At 34.5% G+C, this 21330-nt stretch overlaps 1 protein-coding gene across 1 annotated transcript in view; it reads left to right on the forward strand.

Annotated features, from left to right (window-relative positions):
- Nucleotides 1–21330, forward strand: part of LOC150104082 (transient receptor potential cation channel subfamily M member-like 2) — a 580140-nt gene that overhangs the window by 80010 nt on the left and 478800 nt on the right. Inside the window, exon 4 of the mRNA XM_090396744.1 lies at nucleotides 12826–13041. Within this exon, the coding sequence (XP_090252870.1) occupies nucleotides 12826–13041 (216 nt within the window). The remainder of the gene's footprint in view (nucleotides 1–12825; nucleotides 13042–21330) is intronic.

Genomic DNA, 21330 nt, shown 5'->3' on the forward strand with positions numbered 1-21330 from the left:
ACAAGCTGGATTCAGGCCAAATAGAGGCTGTCAGGATCAGATCTTCACTTTACGACAACAGTTGAGAAAGCATGGAATATAACAAAGATCTGTAATTAAGTTTTGTCGATCTGGAAAAGGCATACGACAAGGTGCCAAGAGAGAAGCTATTCAATACACTACAGTTATATGGTGTCAATGGGGCATTATATCAAGCAATACTTAGTCTTTATTTGATTGAGTTGTAAGTCAGCAGTTAGAATTGAAGGAAGTACAGGAAGATGGTTTAATGTAAAATCTGGTGTGAGACAAGGATGTACATTATCCCCTCTGTTATTCATTATCTATATGGATCACATTATGAAGGAAAGTTGTATTAAACATAATATCAGAATTGGAGATGTTAATCCCAGCTCTTTGCTTTATGTGGACGATGTTATTCTTCTAAATAAATCCGCTACAAGTTTGCAAGATTCGCTGACTAAATTGAATAACTGTCGTAATAGATATGGTATGAAGATCAGCAATAAAAAGACAAAGACAATGAAAATAGGTAGAATCGTTGAAAATGTCAACTGCGTTCTGAACAGAGAACCTGTGGAACAAGTAAAACATTTCAGCTACTTAGGCACGATTTTTAGTGAAGATGGTAAATTAAATATGGAAGTAGACAACAGAATGAACAAAACTGGTATGGTAGGAAGTCAATTGAATAAATTCATATGGAATAAGAGAAAAATTAGTCGGAACACTAAATTATGGATCTGAGAGCTGGGTTAGAAGTAAAATACTTGACCGAAGACTAGAGACTGCAGATATGAGAGTCCTAAGAAAGATTGGAGGCGTGAACAGATGGCATCAATGGCAATATCATAAGAAAAACGAGGATATTAGGAAAGAACTTGACATTGTCAGCATTCAGGAATGCGTCAGCAGAGCTAATCTGAGATGGTATGGTCACTTAAACAGAATTGGCAAGGAAGGATTAGCAAAACAAGTGTTCCCTGCCAGGTTGTCAGGTAAACGACCCAGAGGAAGGCAAAGATATAGGTGGATTGATATGGTACAAAATGCCTTAGACTAGAAATATAAGATCTGATAATGTTGATGTCTTGACAAGTAACAGACTGATGTGGCAGAAAATTGTAGATAGGAAGTTAGTAATGATGTAAATTTTTCATGTAGTACTATCATATCCTGTACACCCCTTGAGGGTACATGTCAGGAATTTGATGATGAACTGATTCACTGATACTGGGAGCAATTGAGCAATTAGTTAGTCATATGAGAAGTAGCCTGACAATCTTCACAGCAAGGTAGATAAATTCTATTCTTGAGAGATACTTGTGATATTAAATTAAGAAATATAAACACATTAACTCAAGAATATTTTAATATTTGCCAAATAGATGCAGATACTATGGAAAGATTAAAAATGCATTTTGCAATACCTTCTAGATTTTATGGTCTTCCAAAAATTTACAAGACAGACATTCCTATCCGTCCTATAGTTGACTGTATTGATTCACCTACTTACCGCATAGCCAAATATTTAGTGAAATTATTGAAATCACATATAGCAAATCACGCACTCTTTTGAAAAACTCTTCTGATTTCTTAAACAAATTAAAATATATCTCATTACAACCTACTGATCTTATGGTGAGCTTCGATGTAGAATCTCTATTTACCAATGTAATGTACCTCTTAAAGAGGCCTTAACATTTGCTATATGATATCTTCCCACAAGATATTGTAAAATTATTCGATTTCATGCATGCACCCTGGATATTTCTTGTGTCAAAACAAATTCTACAACCAAGTAGAAGGAACAGCCATGGAAAGTCCACTTTCACCTGCTCTAGCCAACTTTTATTTGGAACATCTAGAAGATATCCTTTTTTCATCTATATACCCTCAACCACTCTTTTGGCTTAGATATATAGATGACATTTTTTCAGTGTGGCCTCACAACAGAGATTCCTTCCCTTCCTTTTTAGCCAAAATCAATTCTCTACACCCTCATATTAGGTTTACCATGGAGATTGAAAAAGACAACAAGTTATCCTTTTTAGACATCCTTCTCATCCGCTCACCTTACAACAGTTTACAGAAAACCCACTTTTACTGGACGTTACATTCTCAAACAATCTGCCGATCATCCTTATCCAAAAACAGGACTTATAAAATGTTTAATTCGACGAGCTAGAACTAATTGACTCCCCACGAATTACAGAAAGAACTTTCAACTATCAAAACATCACATGAAATTAAATGGCTTCTTCGAAAAGACTACACAACATCCGTTCGATTCCTACAATCCTATCCAGAACAACAAAGAATCAACATGTCGTGTTCCAATTCCATATATTTCCGGAATCTCGGAATCAATTTCAAGAATTCTGAAGAAATATGATTTAACAGCCACTTATATCCTTATTAACAAAATATCCACATATTTCCCATCTTCTGACAATAAACACTCAACTATGTCACTGCCTGGTGTATATCAAGTTCCTTGTAACTACAATCTGTCGTACTTTGGACAAACCGGACACACTCTAGTAAAAAGAATATAAGAACATCAATCATACTTTCTGCACAACATATCCGATAAGTCTGGATTGGCGCAGCATGGGATAGAAACAAGCCACAACATTCTCTGGTCCAGGACTCGCCTTCTACACAGATGTCGCTATAAATTCGAACGCCTATTCAAAGAGAGTGCTGAGGCCCTACTTCAACGCCCTTACTTGAATCGAAATGATTGCCTATCCTTGTCAAAAATATGGGAAAGTTTAATCCGGATAACACACTAGTTTTTTTTTTTTTTTTTAATTGAGATCTTCTGATTTCTACAATAGTCTAATGTTATCTTTAATTGAATTTATAAATTAAGATTATTATATGAAATTGTGAATTGATACCTATAATTTATTCATTACTCTGATGAAATTTACCTCTCTTTAGTGCTTAGCAATGTAACATCGCACAGCTCGTTCTACTTTTGAATGATCAATTGTTTGTATTCTACTTTGTAAAAACAACTGTTCTTATCAAGCCACTGAGGATAGTCTGTTAATTTCAGACTAAATATTTGACAAATATTAAAATATTCTTGTGATAATGTGTTTATATTTCTTAAGCTAGATAAATGTTAAACTGAAAAGTCACTTATACATTCAATGCTGGGCCTAAGAGAATATGAAAAAACTAATTGGAGGTACTTCGATAGGTTTATAATAAAAATTGTTAAGTGAGTTTAATTTTTATTGCCTTATTTTTGATATAGAAATTTTTAACAAATTTGAAAGTTTGCCTGTACAAAGTTATCTAACAAGCTGTATGTGTGATATTGGCTATTATTGTTTATCCTCTTATTTCAAAGCCAGTTTTTTAGTGTGTAAAAACATGTTTCAGGAAGAATCTGAAACATCCAGAAAAGTTATTTCAGGATGTTTCTTTTTAATCTAGTGTGGTCACCACAGATTGGAAGTTTTCTTGTGGAAGAATCCCTATTTCTTGTTTGTCTAGCAGTATTACTCACCTGCAGTATGGTTTTTTTTTTCCTTATCCTTGGAACCTTGCCTTCATGGAAAAAGGCATCTGAGATATGTGGAAGTTCTTGGAGGCTTCTACCCAACTTCCCCAACCAGTACAGTTCATTTACAATTTGCAGTTATGTAAAGATGGAGGGATATTAGATAAAATTAGAATGCATGGATGTTTCAAACCTGGAGATGAGCATACAGACATAAAATGTGGGATCTCCATAGAGAATTATGTAAGTATTGCAATCAGCAAAATGATATTATCATTAGTGTTGTTAAAACTGAGCTGGAATTTCAGTGACTGGAGGGCTGATAAACATAGTTTTCATACCAAGTTTTATCTTCGCTTTGTAGAAAATCATGTTGTGTTTTATAGTAGGCAGTATACAGCATCGTAAGAGTGATTCATTACTCTTAAGCTACAGTCCTTCCAATACTTGTAACATTTTTCCAGGCATTATATAATGACATTTTTAGACTAGCAAATGGCAGAAGACCATAATGGTTAGGACATCAGAGATCTTCCTGAACATCTTGGTACTGTATAGGATATTTCAGTCTCTGCAGAAGAGATTATGCTAACATGTAAACAGCTTGAGACCTGTTTTAGATGAGATGGGGATTGAGTTCTTTTGATCTACCTGGAATGAACTTGGTTCTTAACTATTCTGTTCACAATTTTTAATACCATTGAGATTTCATTTGTATCCAGACTTTCATTTTAGAAATTATGGGCTTTACAACCATGTTATAAATAACTCTTAATTTCCTGATGTTTTGGTCTTCATATTGAAATCATCATCTGGAGTATATACAAATATACAGCATAAGCTGAGTTGCATTACATACAGTGAGCTAAAGAAACAATGAATTGATCACAAGTTATTCTACTAGCATGACCTCTAGTGAAGAAAAATAAAAAAATAATTACAAATTAATTATTTAGAACCTACATCAAGCTAAATTCTATTTATGATAACATGAGCAAACATTCTTTCTTATAGATAGTTTTCTTTCAGTAACAATGATGCCCTATTTTTAGCATTACAATTGTTATTTTTGATTTAGGATCCTGGATTATCTACAGTCCTGTTTATTATTATTATTATTCCTTTTATTACCACCCCAAGACCTCATGAAGTCAAAGACTCATCTAGGAGATCCTTTTATCACACACACAGCTCATCATACCGTGTTTTAAACACATTCAAACTCTTTGCAGACACCACATTCTCAGGCAAGGCATTCCAATCATTCACAACTCTGCACAAAAAAATCTGCCTCTCACTCCCCTACTCACACCCTCTTTATACAGTTTCCAGGGATGACCTCTGGTTCTCCCCCTGATCTCCCACTATTCTCTGTAAAACTTCTCCAGCATTGATCCTATAACCAACTTGTAGGTCTCTATCATATCTCCCCTCTTCCTCCTGTCCATCAGACTCTGCAAATTACATCTTCTCAATCTTTCCTCATACTCGACATTCCAGAGGTCAGAAACTACCTTAGTCAGTCTCCTTTGGACCCTTTCCAACATTTCTTCATCCTGCTGAAAACCCGGTGACCAAATCTGGGTACAATAGTCCATTTGTGGCCTAATCAAAGCCTCATACAACAGAACAAAAATTCTCCCTACTGCTACACATCAGCGTCCTCTGCATCATTCCCAGAAGCCTTTGTGTTGTCTTCACAATTTTGGCGATGTGTCCCCTAAATTTTAGATCCTTATCCACTATCACCCCCCAGATCTCTTATTTCCTCTTCCTCCAACAATATATTATCACCAAGCATAAATTCTGCATCCCATCTTTGTTTTCAAATTTTAAAACCTTACATTTTGCAACATTGAATTTACATCCCCATTTCCATGCCCACTCACTCAATCTATTCAAGTCTTCTTGCAAGGCCACAACATCTTCACTACTCTTTATGGTTACTTTGCATCATCTGCAAACAACTGAATATCTCAATCCAAATCTTCACCTATATCATTAATATATAAGTTAAACAGTAATGGACCTAAAAGAGACCCCTGAGGCACTCCACTAGTGACTTTCCTTTTCCTGGATATCGCTCCCCCATACACAACTTGTTGATACCTATCAGATAGCCAGTCTCCAATCCAATGCACCAATCTAATATCCAACTCCATCTGCTCTAGTTTGACTGTCAATCTGTCATGAGGTACTCTATCAAAAGCCTTTGCGAAATCCAAGTATATTACTGTGTATCCTTTTCCTCTGTCCAAGGAAGCAGTCACTTTATTGTAATAAGTAAGTAGATAACTAAAACATGACCTCTCTTTTGCAAATCCATGCTGTCCATCAAAGATAATACCATTGTTATCAACCCAACTCTGGATCCTAGTTCTCACAAGCTTCTCCAACAACTTAACCACAACACCTGACACACAGATAGGCCTATAGTTTGATACTTGAGTTCGATCACCTCCTTTATGAAGTGGCACAATCTTGCCCTCCCTCCACTCCTTAGGAACTTGACTGAGTGCAAGACTCATATTAAAAAAATATGTCAAGGCAGGTGTCAACTCCCTGGCACATTCTTTCAGAATACGTGGTGATATATTATCAAGTCCCACAGCCTTATTAACATCTAGTTTACTCAACTCCCCATACACCTCTTGTTCACCTACAGTCAATCTCTCCTCCCTGTCATCAACTGCTCTCCATCCCTCCATGAAGTCACATTCACAAGATCGAAAGATCTTTATGAACTGTTCATTAAGTATCTCCACCACACAGTCTGCATCAGCTGTCTTTATACCATTTTCTCCAATCAATGTCATCCTTCCAAAATTATTCTTTCTTTTGCTGGCTACATAACGAAAGAATTTCTTAGGATTCTTTTTGGCTTCATTAGCCAACTGCTATTCATACCTCTCTTTAACTACCCTCACCAACCAAGTCACCCTCCTTGCTTGGTCTTTGTAGACCTCATGAAATTGGTTATTTCCACTTCTCTTATGCTGCCTCCACAATACCCTTTTTCTCTGTATCGTATGCTTAATCTCTTTATTCATCCATCTCACACCCACCTTATTTAACCTTCTCACCCTTGGAATGCATTTAGACATTGCATCTACTAAACAGTTTTTGAAAATCCCCCAAGCTGCATTGATCTCTTTTCCAGCTAACCCCTCATTCCACGCTACACCCACAAGCTGTCTCCTGAGCTCTTCATAATCTCCCCCGTAGTTCCACATATATCCTTTTCTCACAGAGGTCCTCGCACTGCTGGCAACCACCCAGGTAATCACTTCATGGTCACTCTCACCAATTGGTGGATGATTTGACACCTTATTTATAATTACATCCTCTGATGAGAGTTTATAGTTACTCTTTAGAGAGGAAGGTTCCAATGGTTGAATATGTGCCTTCCATATGTTTGGGATTTTTAGACCATCATTAATGTTCAGATTGGGGTGGTTGATAATAATCTCAGCGGCTTCCTTAAATTTGCGTTCATACCATGTTTTGGAGTGATGTAAACAACTGGTGCTTTCCAGTTTGACTGTCAATCTGTCATGAGGTACTCTATCAAAAGCCGTTGCGAAATCCAAGTATATTACTGTGTATCCTTTTCCTCTGTCCAAGGAATTTTATGTAAGGTGTTCAGGGCATGATCAGAAAGGCCAGCTTCACCATATTATATTTATTGTGTCATTTATGTTCTTTTTTGTCTGATAGGAATTGTGCATCCTGTTTCTCCTATATATGGTATGTACAGGTGCAATACGGTATACTCCAGAATGGGTCAGCGGAGGGAGTGGGTTTTGGATGAGTTGAGTAAGCTTTTTAATTTTGCAGGAGGTTTAAAGGTGTCTTTCAGGTTGTATTTTTTGTAGTATTCTGTTTATTTTATATGATGTCTCTTTAATGTAAGGAATGGTTATAGTTTTATTGTAGTCTGGTTTATCTTTGTTTTTTATTGAGGTCTTGTAAAGAATTTTGTTAATAGTGTTTTGCTGTAACCATTTTTTAGAAAAGTATTGAAAAGTAAAGAAAAGAAAAGAAAAAAAATGGTTACAGCCAAAACACTATTAACAAAATTCTCTACAAGACCTCAATAAATAACAAAGATAAACCAGACTACAATAAAACTATAACCATTCCTTACATTAAAGGGACATCAGATAAAATAAACAGAATACTACAAAAATACAACCTCAAAGCCACCTTTAAACCTCCTGCAAAATTAAAAAGCTTACTCAACTCATCCAAAGACCCACTCCCTCCGCTGACCCATCATGGAGTATACCGTATTTATGGTACCTGTAACATACCATATATAGGAGAAACAGGATGCACAATTCCTATCAGATAAAAAGAACATAAATGACACATTAAATATAATAACTATGGTGAAGCTGGCTTTTCTGATCATGCCCTGAACCCCTTACATAGAATTGACTGGAAAAGCACCAGTTGTTTACATCACAGCAAAACATGGTATGAACACAAATTTAAGGAAGCCTGTGAGATTATTATCAACCACCCCAATCTGAACATTAATGATGGTCTAAAAATCCCAAACATATGGAAGGCACATATTCGACCCACGGAACCTTCCTCTCTAAGAGTAACTATAAACAGGACTGTAGATAATCCAGGATCCTAAATCAAAAATAACAATTGTAATGCTAAAAATAGGACATCATTGTTACTGAAAGAAAACTATCTATAAGAAAGAATGTTTGCTCATGTTATCATAAATAGAATTTAGCTTGATGTAGTTTCTAAATAATTAATTTGTAATTATCTATTTATTTTTTTCCACTAGAGGTAATGCCAGTAGAATAACCTGTGATCGAATCATTGTTTCTATAGCTTACTGTATGTAATGTAACTCAGCTTGTACTGTATATATATATATATGTATATACTCCAGATGATGATCTTAATATGAAGATCGAAATGCCGGGAAAGTAAAAGAGTTATTTATAACACGGTTGTCGTCATTGTCATCCGGTAGCATCCTCTAGCAAGATGGTTGCAGCAGATGAGCAGCTCTTCTCCATTTCTCTCTGTCTGTTGCCTCCGTCATTCTTAAACCAGTCCATTCCATGATGTCATTGAACCACTCTCTAGTTGGTCTTCCACGTCTTCTCTTCCCCTCAACTTTCTCTTGTAATATAGTTCTTGTCAGGTGTCTCGAAGAACCTCTCAGAAGATGTCCTGGAAATCTGGTCTTTCTTTGCATAATATTCTTGAGCAGTGTTCTTTCCATCTCAACTCTTCTTAAAACTTCTTGATTTGATATTCTCTCTGTATAGCTAATCTTTTCCATCTTTCTATAACACCACATTTCCATTGCATTAATTCTTTCCATATCTCTTTTTCTGAGTGTCCATGACTCACTTCCATAACTTGCAATACTCCAAACTGTTGCTTTAACTATTCCACTTCTAACACCTATTTTAATATTCTTGTTTATTAAAATTCCCTTCATTTCAATAAATGCCAATTTAGCTTTCCCTATTCTATTTCTAATGTCCAACTCTGAAGTTCCTTTCTCTGAGATTCAGCTACTTAAATATTGAAATCTTTCCTCCACATCTTATCTTTGCAATATCTCCTATTTTTCTGCTCATTATCATTATCTTGGTCTTCTTTGCGTTAATCCTTAGTCCATACTCTTTACAAGAGTTTTCGATTCTTTGAACAATTTATTGTAATCCATTTTCACTTTCTGCTGTCACCACTACATCATCCGCATATCTTAAGTTATTAATGATTCTTCCATTTATTTTTATTCCTTCTTCTACATCCTCAAGTGCCTCTCTAAGCATCTGTTCACTATAAAGCTTAAACAGTAACAGTGATAACTTGCATCCTTATCTAACTCCTCTCTCCACTGGGAATTCTACTGTTTCCTCTCCATTTACACACATACTAACGCTGTTTGTGACCAATATAATCTCTTAAAAATTTCCAAGTCATAAGAGTCAATATCAATATTTTCTAGAATGTCAAAAAGTCTTTTATGTTTCACTGTATCAAATGCCTTTTCAAAATCTAGAAATCCCCAAAACAACTTTCCCCCATGGTTAGTGTTTTCTCCCCAATAATTCTTAGACAAGTTATAGCCTCTCTAGTTCCTCTGTTGGTTCGGAATCCAAACTGTTCCTCATTCATTTCTTTTTCTAATTTATTCTTAATTCTCTCTAAAATTATTTGTGCCAAAATTTTTGATATGTGAGTTATAAGACTTATCGTTCTAAAATTGTTAGTCTAAAACTCCCTTCTTTTTTGGAATGGGTATAAAAATTGATCTTCTAAACTCCTCTGGTAATTCTTGTCCCTCATAATTTCCATTAATAATTTGCCATAACACTTCCATACCTTTTCCACCTATATTCCTTATAAGTTCTATCTGTATACCATCTACTCCAGGGGATTTTCCTTCTTTCATCTTTTGAATTGCTAGATTCAATTCCTCCCTCATGATGTACAGCCTCTGCCCACTATGCTCTTTCATTTGATTTCCTCCTCTTCCTCTGTCTTCATAAAGTTTACTTACATATTCTTCCCATCTCTGTAAATCTTCTCTTCTCTTTTTCTATCAGAATTTCACTCCTTTGCATCTTTCTCCTTCCTGTCATCATATTAATGTTTTTATAAACACCTTTTATGTCATTTCTTTCTGCCTTTACTGTTGTATCTTTACTTATTTCATCTAACCACTCTTCGTTTTTTCCTTCTTATCTCTCTTTGTCTTTATACTGCTTTTTTTTCTCCTCTGTTTTACTGTTAACTAACTTTCTTCTTTGTGATATTTTCCTCAAAATATTGTCCGTCATCCATGGCTTCTTTCTTTTCTTTAAGGAATGATAACTTCCTTATCTGCTTGTTAGCATGTTCTTCAATAATCAAGTAATCCTCTGAGCTACTCTGACCACTTTTGCAATATTCCCTCTAAACTTCAACTGTCAACAACCCTAAATCCCTAACTTCGTCACTTTCTAAAGTACAGTTTCATCAGTATAGTGCATAGCTTTGTAATATTTTAATCCCAAAATGCATAACTCACAACTAGAAAATAAAGCACTGGAATGTTTTATTTTCTAGTTTTTTTTAAAAAATTTTTATTTCCAGTTTCTATTGACTCACCTTTTCCCATATTTAAATATAGGCAAAAGATATATCATTCAGCAAGCTCTCTACATTGCCTTGATTAACTATTACACTACTCAATTTTGCATCATCAGCAGCATTATACTTGCTAAAAAATTAGTCCTATTTTCACCCATATTTTACCCTTGTGCAAATAAACAAATATTTCCATGTGGAGTATTTTCACAATTAATTACTTGTTATGAAAGCAGTTAATGTGTAGTGAAGTTATCGCAGGAGACGCATAATGCAGAACACACTTCTTAGGACTCATATTTCTCCCTAGATTATGGAAAGAGTTGAGACTGATTTTGATCTTCAGTAAGATCTTGTCATTGGGAAGCTATACTATTCATAATAGAGAAACTCAATAGTAGTGTGATTTCTCACTGACAAAGATAGCATAGTGGATTGCATTTCCACTCGCCTATGAAAGCCATTAACTTATAGTGAAGTTATCTTAGGAGACCCATAATGCAGAATGCACTTCTTAGGACACATATTTCTCCCTAGATTATGGAAAGAGTTGAGACTGATTTTGAGCTTCAGTTTTATTTATTTATTTATTCATATGGCGTTTCCTCCCTTTTCTCCCTCGTCCCTATTGGGGCAAGTTGACCCCCCTCATGGGGGTTTAAGTATTTATGGCTGTAGATCCGTGTGTGTGTTCACGGGGCCGGTTTGACTGCTTGTGGGATGAAAAACCCCAGATAAACTGGGTGGGAGAAAACCCTGCTGTCCATGCCCAAGACCAGCTAACTTGGCTATGACTGAGAAAGATCCTTAAGCTCCTCACGTCGGCAACGGGAATAGAACCCAGGACACTCCTTCCCCAGGCATATATGGTTGTGAAGTGCAAAGCCACTAGGCTAACCGCACTTAAGCTTCAGTAAGATCTCATCATTAGAAAGCAGCTATACCATTCATGATACAGAAACTCCATAATAGTGAGATTTCTCACCGACAAAGAGTGGATAGCATTTTCATAATCATCAGGCCCTGAGTTTGAATTACATTTTGGCATGTGTATTTGTAGGCAGTAGATGAATTTCATTGTTCAGCCAGAGGCAATAAGACTATCATTATATTCACTCTGTTTTGAAGACATTCCATGTGGTCTGTAGAATGTGGTTCATGAATTATCTCATCCTTAGGCCACCAGTGGTATTAAGTAAGTATAGGTTACCAATCTTTTGTGTTATGCATATATAAAAGAAAAAAATAAGAAAAATTATATCACATATATTTATGTTATTTTTTTAAGATGAATTTTTACAAAATTTCTGGAGTTTTAGTTAATAATATATATAAATGTGTAAGACTGTCTTTTAAATTTGAAATGTTTTTGAAACTTAGTAAGCAAATAATCTCAGAAATTTCTTATATGGGTCTTCTGCTATCAGTCTGTTGCCCATGTCTATGTGCATAGCAGATTGCCAAAAACAGTTTGTTTCATTTATATGATCTGTATGAGGGAAATATGTTTCGATTTGTTAAAAGAAGTTATTCGTTTAGTATATAATTTGCATTTTATATAATATTGGTGGCTGCCTTGGATAAGGGAGATTGCATTCACTCTACATTCTTGTAATTTGTATGCTGTTTGATTGATTGCTACATAGCAAGTTACTATGATTTGATGATGCTAGACATAGTCTATTATCCATCAGAAAGTAGATATAAAAATTGATTTCTGTAATAGGACCAATGGAGATGTCATGCACTCTGTCCTAATTGTTTATTAATGATCCTGTGAGGATTTAAAGAGGAGTATCCATTTGTTTGCTGATAATGCAGAGTTGAAGAGAGTGATGATAAATGACAGGATACCATACCTTCAAGATAGCGATAGATATTTTGAAACAGTGCATTGCTAATGCCATAGTTTACTGGAAACTTGGTCTATTCTTCATGTAAACCAGAATATGGTTGGAGAACATGTACAGTTAACATTATCAGACATAATATTGTTCTTACAACCTCAGTTGTCTTTGCTCTGATTCCAGTTAATTCTGTTTTATGGTTTGTATGCTTATTATAATTTACAGAAAAACATATTTTTTTTGACCAAGTTCAATTTCTATGTGCTTGTAAACATCATACTTTTTTAATTATCGTCTTCTGCTTTGGTAATGTTTGATAATTTATGTTTTTCTTTACAGGCTGCAAATACTACTGAAATGTGGATATTTACACATGGCATTAATATTGGAATAGGCAAGGTTATAGGAGATGCTGTGCATGATGAATTACTTAGAAGAGAATCATTACGATGCCACAGGCATCCCAATCAAACTGCATTTCAGCTACCCCCTTTAACTCTAGTAGGAGTTACGCGAGAAGATATTCTTTCATATGTAGACAGATTGGATGGACGAGTAAGTTTTTTTTTTTTTTTTTATTGCAGTCTCTGACACACACACACATATACAGTATGGTGCAAAAAAAAAAAAAAAAGTACTGAAATTCAACATAACCAAACTCTATAACATATATCATTGTGGTTACTCAATACTGTTTTTGTGCACCATACCATATTTACCAGTCTTCTCATAGGATTATATAATTAGGGCTAAATTTATATGAAATCAATCATTAGAAAATAATATTTCAAATCCTTTCTATTATTTTCACTTCATAGAAGGAATTAATTTTTTTTTTTTAAATTCATGTAATTTCTCATAAAATATATATTTATTAATAAATGCAAAGGAGATATCTAACATTGGTTGATGTATGTTGGAAAGGCTGATAAGGATTGATCCTGATATGGAGTCTCTCCAAAGGATTTTAATAGAGTGGTGCTATGTACAAATAATAATAATACATGCCAGCTTAATGGCATCTATTAAATTCCAAATTTAATGTTGTGTTTTACATGAGGAGATTGTATAGGTATTACTTTGAGACTTGGTGGAAGAAATTGATGATGCTAAGAATCAAGGTGTGATAATAAACATAGAGGTGAAGTATTAGGGGATGCATTGCATATTTTGCAGAAATTACCATAAAGATGAGATTCATCAAATTTTGCCATAAAACAAATGGTTTGATTTAAATCAAAATTCACACAGTTTTACATATTTTAATAGCTATTCTAAATACTAATTTCCTCTTTTGTTTGTAAAAATAATGTGCCAATAGAAGCTAGTATTAAAGTATTTGGAATGTAGCATACATCTTGTATGTATGCTAAATCCCAAATTTTATTAAATTCCATCTAGCTAGAGTGGCATTATTGCAGTATATAATTTCATCATGTTTGTTCCTTTGTGTCTGTGCAAATGATCTAATTGAAACAAAAATTGAAATGGTTTGACAAATTTTTGTAAGATTTTCAAATATCAGTAAAATTCAGTTAGTGTTCCTGAATAACTAGCATATTTTAGCATATATACTATAAATTAATTTTATTTTTTCATTTTGCCATTGAAATCCAGTTAAAATAACTGAATAAATTTTAATGGCAATCTTAAATAAGAAACTTGAAATTGATATTAAATTCCATCAAGTGGAATGGGTTTTCCTCAACAGTGATTGAGGTTAATAGCTAATTTGTACAGTGAGCAGGATGCAACAGTAAGAACAGTTGTTGGATTAACACCACAACCATAGCTGGTTGTGGTGTTAATCATGACGTCTATAGATGTCCAATTAAATCTGGATACAATTCTGTAACATCTATTGAATAACATGGATAAGAAGTGCACTATTTTGGTCTCACTATTTCATCCACATCAGCCGGTAGGGAGGTTAACTGATTGCCTTCAGGTGGGAAGGGAAGTCAGGCAAGAATGCCTACTTTTTTCTTGTCTGGTCAATATCTATGTTGAGGAAGACATGCACATAACACTGGATGAAATGAAGACAGGAATTAAGATAAGTGGCAGAGATGGGTCAGATATATATTATGATGATATGGTGCTCCTCTCTCATAATTGGGAGGAACTAGGATAAATAGAATTCATGAGATCGACGAGCAGAGGACTCTATTAAGTGTATCTTAATGGAAAAATAATTGAGAAAGCCAGCAAGTTTGAGTACCACCTAAGATCTATTGTCAGTAGATTAGGAGTGGCTTGAATATACTCAGACTTATCTAGAGTCTGGAAGACAGATCTATTGCCACAGAAACAAAGCTGAGGATTTTGAATACATCTGTTTTTTAATTAGCTACTTATGGATCTGAAAAACTTTGAAATGTCATAGGAAAAAAACAACAACTATTTTTGAAATGTGGTTTACAGGAAAGTGTTGAGACTCATAGACTGAAAAGACAAGTGGGATTAGAAGGGATCAGTAGACCTTTAAGACTCCTTAAGAATATGGACAAAGAAAGCAGAAATACTTTGGACATAGAAAGAATGGAAGAAGGACTTCTCAAGGCAATGCTAAAGGGCAAAGTTCCTGAAAAAAAAGGGGGGGGGGGGAGTGGAAGACTAGTCACTAGAAAAAGGACAAGGGGAATGACCACTCATTCCAAACACACAATCCTTCCATTTCATTGAGAGGGAGGGATGGATGGTAAATTTGGAGTGACTGATCTTTGGGGAGTTGAAGCCTTAAGAAAAGATTACAATAGGACCATCTGGCAAGAATTTATGTGGCACATCACTGAAATGCAGGGTGACTACACGGTATCTGCTGATGTCCAGTGAAATTTATGGATGGAGCAGCATTTTTTTACATCATTTTGCCGATAGAAACCATAATGAAAATATTATTATCTATAGAGTTCTTATGCTAAGACAAATCTTAAGTGCTATGCGTGTCACTTTATCATACTTCTCCTTAAATTCATTCACTGAATATTGCTTACAAATAATTCTTCAGTAGTCCATTCCACATTTTCACTACTTTTCAAACAAAAAGCATTCATCACATCCTTACTAACCATACTTGGTTTCCCTTTCTCCCTCTCTTTCTCTTCTCTGCTGTCATCATACATTCAATTTTTTTTTTGTCTATCTTATAAAATCTTCTAATTTATGTGCCCCTATCACATTTTCTCTTGTCCACCAGTCAACCAAATTTTACAACCCAAGTAATAGGAAGCATTGCACAAGACATGTTACCAATCTCCACACATAACTGAGGTGATAAACCCTGAACACAGTAGTCTAGATGTAGTCATATCAAGTCTTATAAAGGCTTTGATATGACCATATTTTTTGTTATTCAGGACAATAACCTAAAAAAAAAAAATCAGCATGTTTTTTTACATTGAAGTGGGTCTTTGTGCTTTTTTCACTTATGCATATGTCACATGAAATTGAACTCCCTGTTCACCATCACATCCAAATCTTTAGCCTCATCAATTTCATGCATTGCAATCCCATCAAGTTGCAGTACACAGGTGTAATCTTTTCAGCTCACTAGGACTTTGCCACACTGATTCGGCAACTATTAAAAAGGGAGAAAATTGTCATTTTGAATTGTTTTACAATAAAAACAGAATTATAATGACATTTAAAAAAAAAAAAAATCTTTTGTCAACCAGTCTTGAAACCTAAATTGTATCTCAAAGAAAAAAAAAAATTACTCTGCTACAACATATGTATATGAAATGTACCCTGACTTAGTAGGTACTTATAATTATTTCTGTACAATACTAAACTGGTTTCAATAAATTAAGGAACAAAAAGAAAAATTGTGATAACTCTGGTGGAAAAGAAAAAAACATCTGAAAGTTAGTTTGTCCTTACATTTTGTGTCTGCAATGAGACAAGATACTTTGTGATGGCAAAATTCTTGAATATGGCTGCAAGACATCATTTATTTGTTGAAAATTTTTTCACTTAGTTATAACTATAAATTAAAGATGCCAAGAAATTATATTCTTGGTTTCATTCTTTATCCATGTGTAAGCTAACAAAGTTTGCACGTGAAGTAACTTCATGACTAGGCTACTTGTATGTAGAAGCTAATGACTTCTCATCAATTACCTTAGTGTCCCATAATGCAAGGCACATATCCTTATGGATACATATCCTATCCACACACACACACACACACACACACACACACACACACACACACACACACACACACACACACACACACACACACACACACACACACACACACACACACACACACACACACACACACACACACACACACACACACACACACACACACACACACACACACACACACACACACACACACACACACACACACAATGCATAACATTATACATGTCTGTAAGGATATGTGGCTTGCATTATGGGATACTAAGGCAATTGATGTGAAGTCATTAGCTTCTATATGCAAATAGCACAGTTGTGAAGTTACTTCACGTGCACACTTTGTTTACTTACACTTGGATAAAGGAATAATATATGCATGTAAACACAAGAAAGATATTTAATTAACCAAATATTTCGGTCTGGAAATAGCAGACCATCTTCAGTGGCACTACAAGAACAGTTTTAAAAAAAATGCAAGGTGGAATACTAACAATAGATCATTTAAAAATAGAACAAGCTGCATGATATTATATCACTAAGTATTAAAGGGAATATTTTTAAGCAGAGACATGATTGAGATAATGATATTAATTAATAATATTAAATAACACAAAATTAATATGAATTAATGAGTTATCCTGATTAGACTTTCCCAGATTTTTGATATAGATATACAGTCATTCCGATTCAGGTTAGGATGATTGAGTAAGGTCTAAATTATTGAAATCTACCTAAATTATTGAAATCTCACATAGGCAACTCTAGTTCCTTTCTAAAAAAACTCCTCAGATTTCTTCGAAAAATTAAAAAATGTCTCATTGCAACCTACAGATCTTATGGTGAGCTTTGATATAGAATCTTTATATACCAATGTACCTCTCAAGGAAACTTTAAAATTATTTGCTGACATCTTTCCTGAAGACATTATAAAACTATTCGATTTCGTAATACACTCTGGATATTTCTTATGTCAAAACAAATTTTACAGCCAAGGCCATGGGAAGTCCTCTCTCTCCTGCTTTAGCCAACTTTTATTTAGAACATCTAGAAAAAGTCCTCTTCTCGTCTATTTTTCCTCAACCATCCTTTTGGGTCAGATATATAGATGACATCTTTACTGTATGGCTGCACAACAAAGACTCCTTACCTTCTTTTTTAAACAGTATCAATTCCTTACATCATCATATAAAGTTTACTATGGAAATGAAAAAAAAAAACCAGTTGTCTTTTTTAGACGTTCTCCTCATCCGGTCACCTTCAAATACTCTTACAACTACAGTTTACAGGAAACCACTGTTCACAGGTTGTTATATTCTTAAAGAATCAGCCCATCATCCTTGTCAAAAAACAGGAATCATAAAATGTCTTATCAGAAGAGCCAAAACTAATTGTTCTACTTCTAATTTTCTACAGAAAGAACTTTCTACTATCCAACAACACATGAAACTCAATGGCTTTTCCGAAAAGAGTACTCAACATCTTCTCGATTCTTATAATCCACCACAAAACAACGAAGATTCAATACGTCGAGTTCCAATTCCTTACATCTCTGGGATTTCAGAACCTATCGCAAGAATTCTGAAGAAATATGAGTTAACAGCTATGTATTCACCTATTAACAAATTATCTTCCCATTTTCCTTCTCCTAAAGACAAACGCTCAACTATATCTCTTCCTGCATTTATCAAATTCCCTGCAACTGTGATCTCTCCTATTTTGGACAAACTGGACGTTCTCTTGAAAAAAGAATCCAAGAACATCCATTCATCACAACAAACCTGAAAAATCTGGATTGGCTCAGCACAGGATTGAAACTAACCACAACATCCTTTGGTCAAAAACCCGCCTCTTACATAGATCCCGTTATAAATTTGAACGTTTATTCAAAGAATTGTTCTACTAAAGAAGTGTAGAGGCCTTACTCTATCGTCCTAACCTGAATCGGAATGACTATATCTATATCAAAAATCTGGGAAAGTCTAATCAGGATAACTCATTAATTCATATTAATTTTATGTTATTTAATATTATTAATTAATATCTTTATTTCAATCATGTCTCTGCTTAAAAATATTCCCTTTAATACTTAGTGATATAACATCATGCGGCTTGTTCTATTTTTAAATGATCTATTGTTAGTATTGCACCTTGTATTTTTTTTAAAAAAACTGTTCTTGTAGTGCCACTGAAGGTGGTCTGCTATTTCCAGACCAAAATATCTGATTAATTAAATATCTTTCTTGTGTTTACGTGCATATATTATTCAGTTTTTATGTCACAAGTATCCTTAAAACATCAAATGGATAAAGATGAAACCGAGAATATAATTTCTTGGCATCTTTAATTTAAAAATATTATTATTTAAAAATAGTTGGTGAGTCATTGTAAGTCAGGCAGACAAAGTCAGGTGGAGATAATCAGATGGTTACATGTGAGTTGTTCATTGGTTCACAGACTGTGGAACAGCATCCTTGAGATACAATGAAGTAAAGCTACAGGCTATAACTCTACTCATCAAATCAGGAGTGTTTCTCTGAGTCAGTTATGACCTGACCTCGCATCAGCTACAAGAACTTTGGTATCTGCTTCCACTCTACACAGGAGGCTTCATGTAGGTGGTCTGTATGCTAGGCAACTAGTAGTAGTAGTAGTCTGTGTGTCCCTATTCCTGCACCACAGGAGAGAATTTTTGAAATGAGTAAAAGCTCCATATCAACTGGATCCAAGATCAGTGGTAATTGGTATTGTTTACAGACGAGTTCCAGTTTGGCAAAGCAATACCAGGTATGCTCTGAACTGGAGAGAACCAGGGACATGTTATCGTCCCTTCTAATATATGCAAAAGGAACATTTATGGAGGCAGTGTAATTGTTTTGGGATACATCCCATTGATTGGATGCACTGACCTGTATGTGCTTACTAGCAGAACCATGAATGCTGCAAATTATACAGATGAGGTCCTGAACCCCTACGTTCATCTGTATGTTGTGTGATAGAGGATGCATTTATCCTACAGGACAATAATATTTGTCCTCATCAAGTGATCTTCATGAGCTAATATCTTGAAGAAGAGACTATCGTACATATGGACTGGCCAGTCAGTTCTCCTTACCTTAATCTTATTGAACATGCTGCTCTCAAGCCCCCTCCCCAAAACCTTGAGGGCCTCACGAGAGCTTTGCAGGCGCAATGATTATTATCAACTGACTTCCTCAACACCATTATAAACAGCATGAAGCATCACACGAGCACAGTATTGATGTGAGGGGCGACCACATTCCTTATTGAAGCAATTTGACAATCTCATTTTGATCTTGTTTTTGACCATTGTCTTCATGTACTCATTTGTTACCAAATTAAACTGTTTATTTACAATTTTTGTGGATGTTTCTTTCACATCTATTATACTTCTTTTCACCGAATTGCATAAAAATTCATCATACAGTTTTTGAGTTATCATAATTTTTCTGTTTGATTCTTAATTTATGGAAACCAGTGCATTTGAAATTGTTCAGAATTCAGTTTTGATTGTAAGCAATTCCATCATTTTTATTAAAAAATGTCACTGACATAAATGTGTCATTTGACACATTTATGTTATTCAGTGAGCTTTATTGAGCAATTCTACTATTGTATAAATATCAAAAGTTATATGTTTACATGCATGTCAACTGCTTTTAACTTGAGACATATAATTTTGTTTTGCTACTACCATTTGTAAAATGGCATGACTAAAATCAAAGATTCAAGTGATTTGAGAAATTTTAGTAGAGATTTGAAATATTTAATTTCATTAAAACAATCCATCTAGCTAGTGCAGAAGATTAATATCAGTTCATGCTTTTTGAGTTATGTGTATATCTTCTGGTATACATTCTAAATATCAAATTTATTACACTCCATGAATTGAGATTTGTCCCTTTGTGTAGAGACTGCAAATGAACTTGTTGAAAGAAAAATCAAAAGGGCTAAACAACTATTTGTAAAGATTTGAAATACTAATTTTCAGCACAATTTACCAGGAATAACTTTTACTAACAAACAATTCCCAAATTCGAGAAGAAAATGAGTAAACCCTGGATGAATGACAAGATACTGAAAATGACGGAGGAAAGAAAGAAAGACAAAAATCATCCCGAATACAGACAGAGAGACAAAATCAATGCAATAGATGCTGCATTTTGTGAAATGATGTGCTGAAAAAGGTGCATTACTGGTATATCATTTATGTTATTCTTTTCTACTTAAAGCAACAATTCTATGTCATCAATTATACTTCTTTGCCAATACAGAAGTAGCAAATTACAGACCAATTATTATCTCAGGTGTGGTGGTTAGAGTATTGGAAAAGTTGGTTAAAGGGAAAATCCAGCAGTGAATGGATAGGAATATGATATTCTATGATGGGCAGCATGGCTTGTAAAAGGTAGCTCTTGCTTATTAATTTAATTTGGATAAAGGAAATGGTTACACCATGATACTACTGAACTTTTCTGCTTTCCTCTAATCTGTTATAAAACTATTTACAAAGGTCAGAGAAAATGGAAGCTGGTAGCATGCATGGGAGTGGCTGACAGACAAACATCAGAGAGTAGTATCTGTTAATATCTGTTTTGAATAATATAAAAACTAAATGAGATGTCATCATTTATGACCGATAAAGACTGTGGTCCTATTGATCTTTTCTTAAGGCTT

Source organism: Typopeltis vanoorti, chromosome 8 (assembly GCF_054136105.1).
Source record: "Typopeltis vanoorti isolate ZY-2024b chromosome 8, IOZ_Tvanoo_1.0, whole genome shotgun sequence".
NCBI lineage: Eukaryota > Metazoa > Arthropoda > Arachnida > Uropygi > Thelyphonidae > Typopeltis > Typopeltis vanoorti.